This window comes from Typopeltis vanoorti, chromosome 13 (assembly GCF_054136105.1).
Source record: "Typopeltis vanoorti isolate ZY-2024b chromosome 13, IOZ_Tvanoo_1.0, whole genome shotgun sequence".
NCBI classification, from domain to species: domain Eukaryota; kingdom Metazoa; phylum Arthropoda; class Arachnida; order Uropygi; family Thelyphonidae; genus Typopeltis; species Typopeltis vanoorti.
This window is the reverse complement of record NC_143561.1, coordinates 112,849,083-112,865,081: the sequence shown is the minus strand read 5'-3', so window position 1 is coordinate 112,865,081 and position 15,999 is coordinate 112,849,083. Positions and strand designations below refer to the sequence as shown.

Here is a 15,999-nt window from a genome sequence, read left to right as displayed (position 1 = left end):
AAGAATATCATAAAATAAAAAAATTGAGTTTTTTTAGTTCATTTATTGATTTTAAACCTAAGATATTCTGATTCCAAATTAGTTGATTTCCATACTATTCGTTTACCGAAATTGTTGGTGAAAAATCTTTTTTTTTCAGATTTATCCTGCTAGCTGATCAAAATTTGTTTAAATTTTGAATTAATTGTCTCACAAATGATAATAAATTTAAATTACTTAAAGCGAAATGAACTGTGGCATATTTTACTAAGCAGTAGACCAATCATCCCACTAATTAATTTGATTCAATGTAAATTTTTATTTCTTAGGGTAAAAAAGATGTTGTACAAATTTTCATTCACATTTTAAGGCGGCAGATTGGAACGAGGCTCCCTACTGTTGAGTATATTTGCACAAAACCAGAAATTCTCTTTACATTGATGAAAGGGTAAGTAATAGTTTTTATATTTCCAAATATTCAGAATCATAAGACAAGATTATATTAAATCTTATTAATTTATGCATTGCATAATGTTATATGCAAATAAAAGCAACTTTAAAAAAAAAACGCCTATGTACTTTTTAGACATTGTCCTCCATTTTCCTGAGGTCTCTCTTTTTCACAAAGAAATATCACTACTAACATAAGGATATTAAAGTCAACTTTAATTATTTATTTAGCATATGGACCAGGGAAATGTAAGAAATTATTGAGAAAACTATATACAGACTGACAGTTTGGTTAACCAGTCGATGGCACCATCTGGAAGTTTTTTTATATTGGGTCCATACACGAGAGGTTGGTTCGTTAACCTATAGTACGTTAGTACCATATATGGGAACGGGTTTGGAAAGGAGGAACTTGTTTACATTTGATTTAAAAGACTGTATATTGTATTTCTTGGAAGCACAACAGGGAGAAGACTTCCACAATACAGCAGTCGCAAGGATGAAGGAGGAGGAAAAGTAACTTGTTCTGTGGGTTTCAAGGTGCGCTGTAAAGGGATTTTGGGCAGCAGCTGCACGTGATCTAACAGACTTAGTACTGAGTGGGAGAGTTATTGATGTTATTTCAGATGAACATTTGCCATGGAAATATTTATAGAATACATATAACGCAGAAACCAAACGCCTGTACGAAAGTGGGAGGAATGAGTTGGTCGGAGATGGGTTATTATTAATCGATCTAATTGCTCTCCTCTGTATTGAGTCAAACATTTTAAGGAAGCTTTTAGAGGCCCCCCCACCCCATTTGTAAGAGCAGTATTGAATAGCTGGGTGGATTCGTGATTTGTATAAAGTTAACAGCTGTTCAGGTGTGAAGTAACATCTTGAACAAAAGAGAAATCCTAGTTTTTTAGAAGCTGAGGATGCAATGGTTGTGATGTGTTTATGTCAGGATAATTCCAAGAAGAGAAATCTCAAATTGTCTGTAAACTTGGGTGTTGTCAAAAAAATACTTGGAGAAAATGATTCTTTTTTATGAGAAATAAGACAGAACTGGATTTTATTAACACTGAAATTGATGAGGTTATCTGGACCCCATTGGAGGATAGCTTGGAGATCAGAGTTGATGTTGAATAGGTTGATGTGAGTTGTGTAGAATAAGGTTTATCGAATGAAAGGTAGGAGTGAAGGTCAAGTGAAGTAGGTCATGAATATACTGGGTGATCCAAAAGTCACAGAAAAAATAAAAATTCAATAATTCGAAAAGTATAGGCAGTAGCAAGATGCGGTTTTCACAGAAATGCACAGAAAGAAATGGGATTTTTTTAATAACGAAAAATTTTATTGCCAGAATAGTTACATTTGTTACCAACAGGTGGTGCTGTAGCTGTCCCAGAGGTGCTGTCTGTCACTATTTAAACCGTGAGGTACGTAAATTTCAGATGTAGTGAATACTGAAGTTAAACTTTCAGCATTTAACATTTATTACTGAAGTTAAACGTTCTGCCAAGGTGAGGCATGTTATCGTTAGGAGTTAAAGCACTTTTAGTTAAGCTGTATTATCAGAACTCTGAATGTGCAAGAGAGGCAAGCACTCCATAGTGTAACATTCATGCAGGATGTAGCACCTCTGCACATCACAGGTCCTGTCCAAAACCTGCTGCAATCGACATTTGGCGATGACCGTGTCCTCAGTTGCTCTTTCCCGCACGAATGGCCACCAAGATCTCCAGACCTTACACCTTGTGACTTTTGGTTATGGGGCTACTTGAAGTCACGGGTGTACAGAGGTCGGCCGACGTCATTGGCAATTTTGAAAGAAGCTATTCACCATCATGTGAAAGGAATTACAGCTGAAACCCTCTTCAATGCTGTGCAGGGTGTTGTGCCATGTCTGACGTCCATTCTCATGAATGACGGCCATCACATTGAACATTTGTAATCCTAGCTGTGTTGCGAACTGTGCTGCGCCACTGCACAAACTACTGACACAACTGAAGCGCCACCTGTCGGTGGCAAATGTAACTATTCTGGTAATAAAATTTTTCGTTATTAAAAAAAAATCCCATCTCTTTCTGTGCATTTCTGTGAAAACCACATCGTTCTATTGTCTATACTTTTCGAATTATTGAATTTTTACTTTTTCTGTTACTTTTGGATCACCCTGTATATAGCAGAAAGAGGGTTGGTGAGAGGACAGAACCTTGTGTAACCCTGACGTTAGTTGATTGTGAGAGGATAAGGAAGCATCCACCAACCCACATAGTGTGTGTCTGGATAGAAAGCTGGCAATCCAACTACAGAAGTCCTGAGACAGACCAAACAATGGTAGTTTGCTTAGTAAGCCTTTGTGCCAGACCTGGTCAAAAGTTTTGGCGATGTCAAGACTTGAGATTTGCCAGACTTCTCTATGGCATTTGTCCAGAGATGGGTGACATGTGAGCACATCTACAGTTGATTGGCAGCGACAGAATCCATATTGGCAGTCATTTATTAGGTGGGTGCCTTCAACATGTTGTAGGAGTTGGGATTACGGGTAGTTGTGTTGGATTCTAATTATGTAGAAAATAGAATAAATGTTGTTTGATTCAGAATCCAACATGATTTTCCGTCATAGGAACTGTGTTTGTAGATATTATTTGGTGTAAATGGCATGAATTATAATTGATATTGTGTAACTACTTTAATTATGTCAAATATTTAATTGCTTAATCAAAGAAATGTGTTAATGGTAAATAGATTCTGTATTAAATGTTATTAAGCTGTTTTATTTATTGTTTTGTCAATATTCTAAGAATTTATATTTGTGATTTAACTACGCATTTATTGAAATGCGATCATTCTATTTATTCCTTTTGTGAAAGCTTAATGTTATGTAATAACTCAATATAGTTGTATAGCGTAATGTAACATTCGCGAGAATGTTTACGTCTATCGGTTGTCATGGAGACGCGCGAAAATAAACGGGCGCGTGTGAAGGGAGCGTTTGTGGAGAAGAGAGAGAATAGATACGTAGTTGTAAGTGAGAGTCGGAACGGAACTTTGGAACTATAAGGTAGCAAGGAAGTAAACTAAAGAAGTAGAAGTAATTAAAAGATTCCTAAGGATAGGAGTTGAGTAGATATTTTTTTTTATAAGTGAATCTTATAGTTGGCTGAAAGCAAAATCAGCCGTAGTAATAAAAGGAAATTATTGCCGTAATCGGATAATTAGAGAACTGGACATTCAAAGAAGAATACTGAATAAATCCAGTCAGTCTACAATTACGACTTATTTCTATACTACCAAGAAAGGGAATTGTACGGAGTTAAACTAGTTGATGAATGATAAATAAGAATAATTAATGTACCTTATAGTTGTTATCTGGATTTTTGAAGAGCGATTAGTAATGTTTTAGTTATTTAATGTTTCGCAAGTGTGATAAATACAATTTGAAAGTGTGCTCACAAAATATTGGAAGTACTGAAGATTATTTCTGGTAAGGACAGTCATATTAGTTTATTTCAGTGTATGCAGATTTAAGTATTAGCTCCGTTGCGCTGTTTTTAACATTAACTGTAGCTTACATCGAGGCTGAGAGTTGAAAATATAGACATTGAAGTGATATCTACCGTGGTTAGTGCCTGTTATGAGTTAATCGTAGAGTGTAGCTGAGAGATACATGGAAACTGAATAAATAAGAAATTCTATTGTAATAATTTGAGTAAAGAAACTTTGTGATTCTGAAACTGTGAATTTGTTTGAGAAAGTTTGAAAGATTGGATTAATATGAATGACTTGATATGCTAACTTGACTGGTTTGTCAGATTTAGAAGTGGAATTTATGTAATTGTTATATAACCATATATTAAATGTTTTGTTTGTTAATTTAAATATTGTGTTTGCCTGAATTTCTTTTTACTGCACCGTTCACAAAAATTCGGATCTAGCGGGAATCCCAGAAGGAAAGAAAATAAATACCATCGGCCTGAATGAGTGAAAAGACTGCTAACTAATTTTGAATTAATCTTACTAATTCATATAGACTTATCTAAGGATAGAGTGGCGCAGTATAATAGAAATTTCTCTACCCTTAGATCAGTGATTAATTTGCAATTAGTTTTCCTTTAATTGATGAAAGTGACTTTAGCAAGATGGCGGATTTAGAACATAACATGAAAATAGAACGTCACGACAGTTGGATGGCAGTGATTTGTCGTCCTTGGGAATGGGTTGAATATAGGCCAATTTCCAGGCTGTGGGATAGATACCAGTGTAGTAAGAGAGTATATACGGGTGACATAGGATAGGAGTCGGCTCTGGTGACAAACTTTCAGGACAATTGGTGGAATGCCATCAATGCCTGGAGACTTTCTTGTGTCTAATTTGGGCAGTATTTTTCTGATCTCTTTCTGGCAAAAGTATATAGCGGTAATTGTATGTTAGGTATCTGGAATGGTTGGGAGAGCATTTACCATTGTCAGTTATGCATGCATTGGAAGCAAAACAAAAAGCAGAAGAGACCAAAAGGTTCTGCTACCATTTGGACAAGCTGTTAGTTTTCTGCTTTTTGCTCATTTGAACTCTATCTATTTCAAGCTGCGTATAAGCTCTAAAGGAGGATGGAGTTCTTGATTTGAGCCAGTTATGGTATGTTTGGTTTTTCATTTCTACAGCCTTGGTACATATTTTGGAGAAGCATGATTTAATTAGGGATTGGTGGTTTAGAGTAGTGTGGGGAATGTATGTTTCCATGCTGGTGAAGATTGTTGCACAGATAAGAATTCTGCAATAGGAACTGATGGGATATCAGCATGGATACTGAACGAGTGTTCAGCTGAACTGGCCATTCCCCTGAGCAGACTATATAATTTGATTCTTAGAAAAGGGAAGATCAGGCAATGACAATCAAGGAAAAGAAGGAGTAGCCATAGTATTCAACACAAAATACGAGGCTAATCTTCTTGAATGGCAGTCAGTCTCAAGTAGAGTAATGTGGGCAAATATGAGAATGGGGAACTGGACAATGAGACTTATTTGTGCCTATGGTCCCACAGAAGGTTCTACTAAGGTAGAAGTAGAGGAATTTTTTGAGGCTTTAGAAAAAGCAACTGACACAATGAAAAAGGAAAAGTTGGTCCTTGTTGGGGATCTAAATAGTAGAGTAGGAAATGATTGTGAGACATACAAAAATATTTTGGGACAATTTGGAGAAAAGAGCAAAGCTAATAATAATGGCAAATATCTGTTGGATTTCTGCTCAGGACATGGACTGGTTATTACTAACACCATGTTCCAACATAAAAATGTGCACAAATTCACATGGAGAGAAGAGGCTAGGAATAAGAAAAGTCTCATTGACTATGTTATTGTTGATAGTGATGATTTCTCCCTGGTGCAGGACACCAGAGTGTACAGAGGATTTGAAATTGGAAGTGATCACTATTTAGTCTTGAGCAGGATAAAATTGAATTTCATATTGAAAAGAATAACATGTAAGAAAGTTTTAAAGCGAATAAAAGTTGAGCAGCTCTCAGATGTGAACTGTAGACTAAAATACAGAAATATTATTGAAGAAAAAATGAAAGAGTTTGAGAACAGGAATCAAACCTTGGAGATTCAGTGGCAAACTCTGAAGGAAACATTGATTGATTCTGCCAGAGAGGCATGTGGTGAGGTTGTGTGCAAGGATAAAAAAATCAGAACTCCCTGGTGGACACAGGAAGTTAAAGAGGCAGTGAAGGAAAAGAAGAAAGCATATCAAAAGTTCCTGGCAAATAAGTCAGCTTTTACTCTTACAGAATACAGAGACAAATGTAAGAAAGCTAAACAGTGTGTAAAACTGGCTAAACAAAAGTCATGGGAGGACTTTGGCAAGAATATAGAAAATAAATATCAAGAAGGTGGCAAAATATTCTGGAGGTTGTTGAAGAAGCTTAGGAATGGAGGAAAGTGTGCTGTAAAAGGAATTAGAGATGATAAAGGTGAAATGAAAACAGGAGAAAAAGATATCCTTGAAGTATGGAGTAATTACTTTGAAAAACTGCTAAATGAAACAAGCAGTGATGACAGCACAGTGGTAAAAAACACTGACCAGGCATGCAGTCAGGAATACATATCCATACTTGAAGTAGAAAAAGCCATCAAAGGCTTGAAATGTGGAAAGGCAGCAGGAGTAGATGATATTCGACCAGAAATGCTGAAGTATGGTGGTATAAGAGTCTTACAGTGGCTGCACTGCATAGTTCAGAAAGCCTGGACAGAGGGACGAATTCCCGATGATTGGAGTAAAGCTCTCATAGTACCCATATATAAAAAGGGAAATAAGACTGAATGTGAGAATTACAGAGGTATTTCCCTACTGAGTGTTCCTGGCAAGATCTATGCAAGTATACTTGAGAAACGGTTGAGAAGAATTGTGGAAGAAAAGCTTGGTGAAGAACAAGCTGGATTCAGGCCAAATAGAGGCTGTCAAGATCAGATCTTCACTTTACGACAAATAGTCGAGAAAGCATGGGAATATAACAAAGATCTGTATTTAAGTTTTGTCGATTTGGAAAAGGCATATGACAAGGTGCCAAGAGAGAAGCTATTCAATACGCTGCAGTTATATGGTGTCAATGGGGCATTATATCAAGCAATACTTAGTCTTTATTTGAGTTGTGAGTCAACAGTTAGAATTGAAGGAAGTTCAGGAAGATGGTTTAATGTTAAATCTGGTGTGAGACAAGGATGTACATTATCCCCTCTGTTATTCATTATCTATATGGATCACATTATGAAGGAATGTGGTATTAAACCTGATATCAAAATTGGAGATGTTAATGTCAGCTCTTTGCTTTATGCGGATGATGTTATACTTCTAAATAAATCCGCTACAAGTCTGCAAGATTCTCTGACTAAATTGAATAGCTGTTGTAATAGATATGGTATGAAGGTCAGCAATAAAAAGACAAAGACAATGAAAATAGGCAGAATCATTGAAAATGTCAACTGTGTTGTGAATGGAGAACCTGTGGAACAAGTAAAACATTTCAGCTACTTAGGCACAATTTTTACTGAAGATGGTAAACTAAATATAGAAATAGACAACAGAATCAGCAAAGCTGGTATCGTGGGAAGTCAATTGAATAAATTCATATGGAATAAGAGAGAAATTAGTCGGAACACTAAATTAGCTGTATACAAGACTGTGTTCAAACCAATTTTAACTTATGGATCTGAGAGCTGGGTCAGAAGTAAAACACTTGACCAAAGACTAGAGACCGCAGATATGAGAGTCCTGAGAAAGATTAGAGGCGTGAACAGATGGCATCAATGGCAATATCATATTAAAAATGAGGATATTAGGAAAGAACTTGACATTGTCAGCATCCAGGAATGCATTAGCAGAGCTAATCTCAGATGGTATGGTCACTTAAATAGAATGGGAGAGGAAAGATTAGCAAAACAAGTGTTCTCTGCCAGGTTGGCAGGAAAACGACCCAGAGGAAGACCAAGATATAGGTGGATTGATACGGTACAAAGTGCCTTAGACGATAGAAATATAAGATCTGATAATGTTGGAGTCTTGACAAGTAACAGACTGATTTGGAGGAAAATTGTAGATAGGAAGTTAGTAATGATGTAATTTTTTCATGTAGTACTGTCATATCCTGTACACCCCTTGAGGGTACATGACAGGAATTTGATGATGATGATGAAAAGGGAAGATTCCACAGGTGTGGAAATAATGTATGCTAATCCCATTGCAAGAGGGTGGTGCAAAGACCGATGTATCCAACTACTGATCAATTAGTATCTCAGGAGCTGTGGTGAAGATTTTGGGAAAATTGTTTAGGGCTTGCATTCTGAGAATCTCTACTTTGCAACAAACATCATGGGGAGGTTAACTAAAGGAAGGTTATGTTTTGGCAACTTGCTTACATTCTATAATAATGTTACCACTGAGTTAGACAAGAGGAATGGATACACTGATACTTTTGGATTTTGCTAAGACTTTTGACAGAATACAGCATGGAAGACTGTTGCATAAATTGGTGATTATGGGATTGGATTATAAACTGTTGGCATGGATAAGAAGATGGCTGGCTTACAGATATCAAAAAACCATATATGGGGGGTGTGAATCAGCAAGATTCAAGGTAACACTAGTGGTGTGCCATAAAGATCATTCCTTGGTTCATTGTTATTCAATCTGTGCATTAATGGCATTGGAAAGGATTTGACATGCAACATATTTGGTGATGATGCAAAGATAGGTAAGTTAATCAGGAGTGCTGCTGATATGTATGCAGTACTTGCAGAATGATTTGAATAGGCTGGAATTGTTGGCATGTGAAATTGAATGTCGTTTCTGGGATTATGCTTGAAGAAACTGATGAGGCTAGGGATCTTGGAGTTTCAGTAGACAGGAAGTTGAAGTTCAAGGGTCATATAGCAAAAATTGTAAATACAACTCAGAGAATAATGGTAATACTGTAAAGAATCTTAATATGTAAAGATAAGGAAGTCATTTTTACTCTTTACAAGACCTTATTAAGACCTCACTTGGACTATTGCATACATGTCTGGTCTCCTGGTTTCTGTGATGATTTTGATACAGTGGATCGAGTGCAAAGGAGAGTGTCAAAAGTTATATCAGGATTGTGGAATATTTATATGTAGACAGATTGAAAATTTGTAGGCTGCAGACACTAGCAAACAGGAGAAAGAGAGATTGATGATTAGATGTGATTGAGACTTACAAACTTCTGAAAGGGTCATGCAGGATTTCATTTGAGAATTTTTCATTATATGAAAAGTGGGGGAAAGGATGCGAGAGCATCCATGGAAGTTGAGAATGAATGCTGTCGATAAGTGAGTTAGGGCTAGATTTTTCTTTCATGGAGTACTGTGTGATTGGAATGAATTGCCATTGTATGTTGTGTGTGCATGCAAGTAGCATGAATGAATTCAAGACCAAGCATGACAGCTAGTGCGAAAAATATGGCCTCCCTCTATGAGTTTCTGACTCCCTGGAGGTCTCTCTTAATAATAATAATAATAAAATGGAAGATAATCTGGTATTGCTAAAACAAAAGATATCCTACAATGGAATCGTATTAAAAATAAACATATTAAGGATGAACTTGATATAGTTAGTGGGAATAGAGCTAATCTAAGGTGGTATGGTCCACTTAAATAGAATGGAAGAGGAAAGTTTAACAGAACAGGTGTTTTAGGCCAGGATGTCTGGTGAATTGATGTTAGAAAGTGCCTTATAACACCAAATATAAGATCTTACAATATTGGTGTCCTGGCAAATAATGCACTAAATATAGGTATCCTAGCAGGTTACAGAGTAATTTGGAGGGAAATTGTTGATGGGAGCTAAAAGTGCAAAGTTTTCATGAAGTACTATCATAGTATCTTGTACACACATTTCTGGATAAATATCAGAAATTTGATGATTATGATGATGATGATGATTAGATATGTCTTATAATTTCTAGTACTGTTGTTCTGTTTTTTTATTTCAAATTGCAATTTTCTTATTAGTGTTTTTGTTAATGCTTGTTTTACTTCTGTCTATTAATGATGGAATTATGCATTGATATACTTTTCTTTTTTTAAGATTAGTTTACTGCCATACACACTTCTAACATCAGTCCACCCAACAGTCTGATCTCAAACACCTGTGTGCTAATCTTTCCTCTCCTGTTCTGTTTAAGTGGACCATACCACCTTAGATTAGCTCTTTTCATACATATTTTTGCTAACTATATCAAGTTCATCCCTAATATGTTTATCTTGATATTTATTACAGTTGTAATTTGTTATTGTTTCACATTTGCATTCTTTGATTTGTTCACATTCTTGTGATGGGTTGATTTTTTGGTGGTAATGTTTCTTGGAACATGCACAATTATCATATCTGGACGTCAGGTTCATCATATCTCTTCTTTCTCCATTTGTTTTAAGTTTTCAGTGATTGTCAGTCATTGCAAAGAATGTTATTTGTAGTTTTATTGTGTTATGGAATGCCTATGTATTTTTCAGGAGATGCTTTTCAAATGAGAGAGGGGTGTTTTTAAAAAACATCTTTTTTTTTTCTCTCCCCCTCTCTCTCTCTCTCTCTCTTTGTGTTTAATTTATTTGTCTGTCAGTCTGTTTAGTATAGAACAGAAGCTAAAATTTTGTAACTAAAAAGCACTGCTTTCACATGCATGTACTATATTAGGGAACACCAAATCGGTTAACACTGCAGAATATCACCTGCTAGGTGATATTCATCAACCAATAAACAAAATAATTATTTTTGGACAAAAGAAAACATTAGCTCTTGTCTAAATCAAACTGGAGAAAAAAAAAAAAATCACCAACCTGTCTTGGTTGGCAGGAACTATACAAGTGTATTTTATTCAAATTTCATTGTGCAGCCATTGTAACTTAAAGGGTATTGATATTGCCCCTATCAAAGCAACTCTGATATCATTGGTAAGGAAAAAATAAACAGTATGAAATGTCCCTCCCAAAATTTTTCTCTAATTGCAACTAATTTCTCTAATCAATAATGACTTCAATATTATTTCCAGTCCCACATGCCTGACGTTTTTGACTATTCCTAAAGCTTTGTACCAGGGATAGCGATACACAATACACAACTTACATGTAATCAGACACCTCATCCACACTGCCAACATTCAAAATGAAATATAATTTGTAGTATTTGTGGGCCCATTACTTCCAGATTAGTTTCTGTAGTCATAATTTTGGAATAAAATGGTTAGTCCTTAGCCTAAATATATATTTTTTCATGTGTAAATTGCATGTTTTGAACATGAGCATCTTTTATCAAATTCCTGATATGTACCTTTAGGGGATTGTACATCATGTAATAGTACTACACAAATATCTTTATGAAGTTTTTAATCTTATCTTATTAGAAAGCACTCTTCTGTTTGAAAGTAAATAACCAGCTTACCTACACATAACCTTACTGCGAGAGTTAAAACAAGTTCTCTGGTGGAAATACTCTATACACTGGTTGTAAAGCTCTTCCTGGAAAGTTGATGTAGCAGCTACTCTCCAAACAAAGCCCAAGCACTACATTGGAAATGTGGAAGAAATGAAAACCATTAATGCAACACACAAAATGCATGCAGAAACCTCTGGAGCAATATTATACTTAGGGAAAAGAAGTGACTTATAGAAAGAGAGCTGAAAACCAGAACCAGTTGCATTTAACTTCCAGTCAAATGCAGCTGGTCACGTGAATGGCAAAAATACCAGAGTTTACCTAGGCATCAGCCAAACCTTCAGTATGCTCAATTGAACAGCACTACACAACTGTTTCAACAGAGTTCTGAGAAAATGACAATGTATGAACAGCCTCTTCACATCAGGAGATAAGTGGTAATCATTAACCAGATGGCATCATTTTCTGGCACACACTAAAAGTACTTAGACCACTTCCTTCTCCAAATCAAATCTACAATTCCACAATTCCCCAGGAAATGTGTAATTATTAATTCAATTTAGGAATCCTACTGAGTACTGTGCAAGCCACTTTCTAAGGATGATCAGGGCTTGATCTCCTTTGAAACTAAGATTACATCCTTGAGAATCATCTTCTTTCTCAAGACACTCCAAATGCAACGTACACACCTATTTACTTACTATATAATATATTTGAAAAAAAAAATCAAAATGCTATCCACAATCCTTAGAATGTCTAATACACTTCAATGTCCTCCCAACTATCTAATTTTCATAGACATGCTCTCCAACACAGGAAAGGCTGATACACATAATACAAGAACCATTTCCTCTCTCTCTTCTCCCAGATCTTCTGTTCATAAACAGACTTATCATAGATTCTTTAATTTGACACCATCTGCTTCTCTCTTCCATGAATGGGATCACATTCAGAACCACTGGAGACCTTCTCATCCAGGATCTGATTTGGGAAAGCCTCAAAAATCTGTCAGTGAAAAATCAAAAGCAAAATTACAGTACTAACAAGTAAAACTGACAATTACAAAAATCTTTCCAGACCTTGCAACAGCACAATTTTGATATCATATTTAATGCCACTTTCCTCCATGATATTAATTATTCATATAAATACTGAATAACAGTGGCACCCTTTCATTACACTCTTACATCAAATCAAAAAAAAAATTAAAAAATATAAACATAAATAGATGGAACACGCTCAAAGAATGAAAATAGAAAGATTACCACAACAAGCCTTAAAGTATAATTCATTAGGAAAAAGAAAACCAGGACATCCACTTAAACGATTCAACGATGACTTCAAAGGCCGGAACAGGCCACACTAGGCCTAAATCCTCGATATGCATGATGATGAATTGTAGCTTTTTTGAAAAGCTTTTCTCTTGATACTTTGATATGTGTTTTGCAGATCAGTAAAACTAAAGTACAAATCCTTGTTTTATTCTCATGGTTTCTCACTTGTATGTCTTTAAATGAAAATCTCATCTTCAAAACTGCTGTTGGACTTGAATTCAGCTTATTCTCCTCCCCCATCCGCTAAGTATCTCTTCTATAACTTTTCTTATTCTCTTGTCAAGTATACTTGCAAAAATTCCCGGAGCAGTCAATAGGAAAATTCCTGTGTAATTTTCATTTTCAGTTTTATTTCCCTTTGTACAGATGGGTGATTATGAAAGCTCTGCTCTGGTCATGTAATTCGATCTTCTGACAGTGGCTTGAATTATGCAGTGACTGTAGAACTTTTATACTTGTATGCTTGAGCATTTCTTGTTAAATATCATATATTTCTGTCTGGCCAATATTTCGAAGTTTCTACCTTAAGTATTGATATGTTTCTGGTTGTATTTCTCTTGAATATCTTCTATCACTGCTCTGTCACTGGTTGTTTTATTTAATAGTTTTTCATCAGTTTTTTTTTGTACCTTTTATCATCTGATTCTTTTTATTGCATTTCTAAATATTTTCAGTAGCCTCCAGGGCATTTTGCCACCTACGAGGGTGGTCTGAAAAGTTCTCAGCCTCGACCATAGATGGCAACACTCTTGGCACAATTTTTTTTTTCCCCTAAGTTGGTATATCTGTCATAAGCATCCATGTGAAATTGCAAGTCATTCTATCAAGAAGTTTGTTTTATACAGCTATCTGAAGCAAAAGTGTTGTCTGTATCTCTTGAAATGGATAAAATTAAGTAACGTGCGGTTATAAAATTCTTTGTAAAAGAAGGTTTAATGCAAAAGAAAGAATTTTATAACCGCACGTTACTTAATTTTATCCATTTCAAGGGATACAGACAACACTTTTGTTTCAGATAGCTGTATAAAACAAACTTCTTGATAGAATGACTTGCAATTTCACATGGATGCTTATGACAGATATACCAACTTAGGGGGGAAAAAAATGCACAAAATCAGTTTTATTCTTGTTAAAACGCTTCAAGCACTGTTCAGAGATTTTCAGATTTTCATGCGAGTGTCTTTTTGATCTGCTGTGAGCAAGCGCAGCACCCATCTTGTGCAAAGCTTTTTCATTTGCGATTCTTCATACAAAATATATCCTACACTTTCATTTGAAATGCCTATGGTCTCAGCAATTTCACACACTTGAAGCAATTTCATTTGAAGTTCATAAAAGTTTATGGGCACTCTTGTCCTTCGTTTTCTACAATTAAGAAATGGACTGCCGAGTTAAACGTGCCCTTATGTGAAGACGATCCATGTGAAGGACATCCAAAAGTGTAACAACACCAGAAATCATTGATCAAGTGCACCATATGGTATTGGATGACCGGCGAGTCAAAGTGTGTGAAATTGCTGAGACCATAGGCATTTCAAACGAAAGTGTAGGATACATTTTGTATGAAGAATCGCAAATGAAAAAGCTTTGCACAAGATGGGTGCTGCGCTTGCTCACAGCAGATCAAAAAGACACTCGCATGAAAATCTGAAAATCTCTGAATAGTGCTTGAAGCGTTTTAACAAGAATAAAACTGATTTTGTGCATTGATTTATTACTATGGATGAGACTTGGATTTACCATTACATACAGAATCCAAACAGCAGTTGAAACAGTAAACAGAAGCCGGTTGTTCAGCACCAAAGAAGACAATGTCGGTTCCATCAGCAGGAAAGGCAGGGGCGAATTCTCCGTGCTTGCTGCTCAAGCTGATTACTTGAGAAAGAAGTAATATTTATTTGTTAATAAATGCATGCATTTATAAGCATTCCATTTAGGTTTATATTTTTGTAGACAGAAGACGTCTTAAGCTTGCGCGGCAATAATTGAGCTTTGCGTTGTGTAACGAAAGCTGATGCTTGCTTGTCTAGTCAAAGCTATCTTGGCTTGCTCGATTTTTGGAGCTTCCAGGTCCTCGCTGCAGCACTGTGATTTCATGCACGCGCATAGCCATTTCTGCTCCCTTCATGTCGTCTTAAACACAGACCATATGCAGTCAATGTAGCTCTCGCCAGTAAGCTTCAGCAGCCTTTACAAGTGTGCATGTTGCTTGGGAAAATTAAGTTACAACCAACTTTTTATGACGATGTTATTGACCAGTTCATAAAGTAGAACATTAGGGTAGAATTTGTATTCAAGTAGCTAAATTGAAAAATGTAGAATATCATTTGTAAAATGTATGTTGTATTTGTATGATTAAATGTACATAATTTTTAAATATATGGTTTTAAATGGTCAGTAATTCATTATTCCGCTAATCAGACTTCAATCACACCTCTCACTCCCTGAATAACAACGAGAGCAAGCGTAAATTTCAAGACCAGCATTCTCCCCTGAGGAAAGGTCATGGCATTGGTGTTTAGGGATGCTAAAGGCATTTTGTTTATTAATTATCTTGAAAAAGGGTAAAACAATAACTGTGGAATATTATTCCAATCTTTTAACCAGACTAGATGAAAAAATTCATGAGAAAAGACTTAGTTTGCAGAAGGAAAAAATTATCTTCCATCAGTACAATGCACCTGCCGACAAAGGTCTTTTTTCAATGGGAAAATTAAGGGATCTGCGCTGGTTGGAACATCCCCTCCCCCTATTCCCCAGATTTGGCTCCTTCTGACTTCTATCTCTTCCCAAAACTAAAACTCTTCCTCGTTGGTCAGCATTTTTCTTTGAATCAAGAGGTGACTGCAGCTGTAGAGGGGTATTTTGCAGATATTACTGAGAATCACTACAGAGATGGGATAATGGCACTGGATCATTGCTGGAATAAATGTATTAGTCTTGAGGAAAATTATGTTGAAAAATAAAAATAATTTTGAAATTATAAATTTGTTTTTTCATTGTTAGGCCAAGAACTTTTCAGGCCACCTTCGTACATGATAACTATTTTCTCCATTTTTATTTGTCTTCCCATAATAACTTTTGTATAGCTACCTTCTCACATAGATTAGCTTTCTTATATTTTTATCTCTGTTCTCTCAGCGTACCTGCTGACTTACATCTAGGAACTTCCGATACCCTTTCTTTTTTACTGACTGCCTCTTTAACTCTTGATTCAATCATCAAGTTATTTTTATCCTTGTAAACAAGATCTTCTGTATTTCATCACATACATCCCTACCTGAATCGGTGTTTTCTCCT

General features: G+C 35.8%; 1 protein-coding gene across 2 annotated transcripts in view; it reads left to right on the top strand.

Annotated features, from left to right (window-relative positions):
* LOC150100477 (protein Mo25-like) overlaps positions 1-15,999 on the top strand; it is a 182,163-nt gene that overhangs the window by 87,358 nt on the left and 78,806 nt on the right. For both annotated transcript variants that reach the window (XM_090402309.1, XM_090402310.1), the window contains one exon: positions 309-427. In XM_090402309.1, the coding sequence (XP_090258435.1) occupies positions 309-427 (119 nt within the window). The remainder of the gene's footprint in view (positions 1-308; positions 428-15,999) is intronic.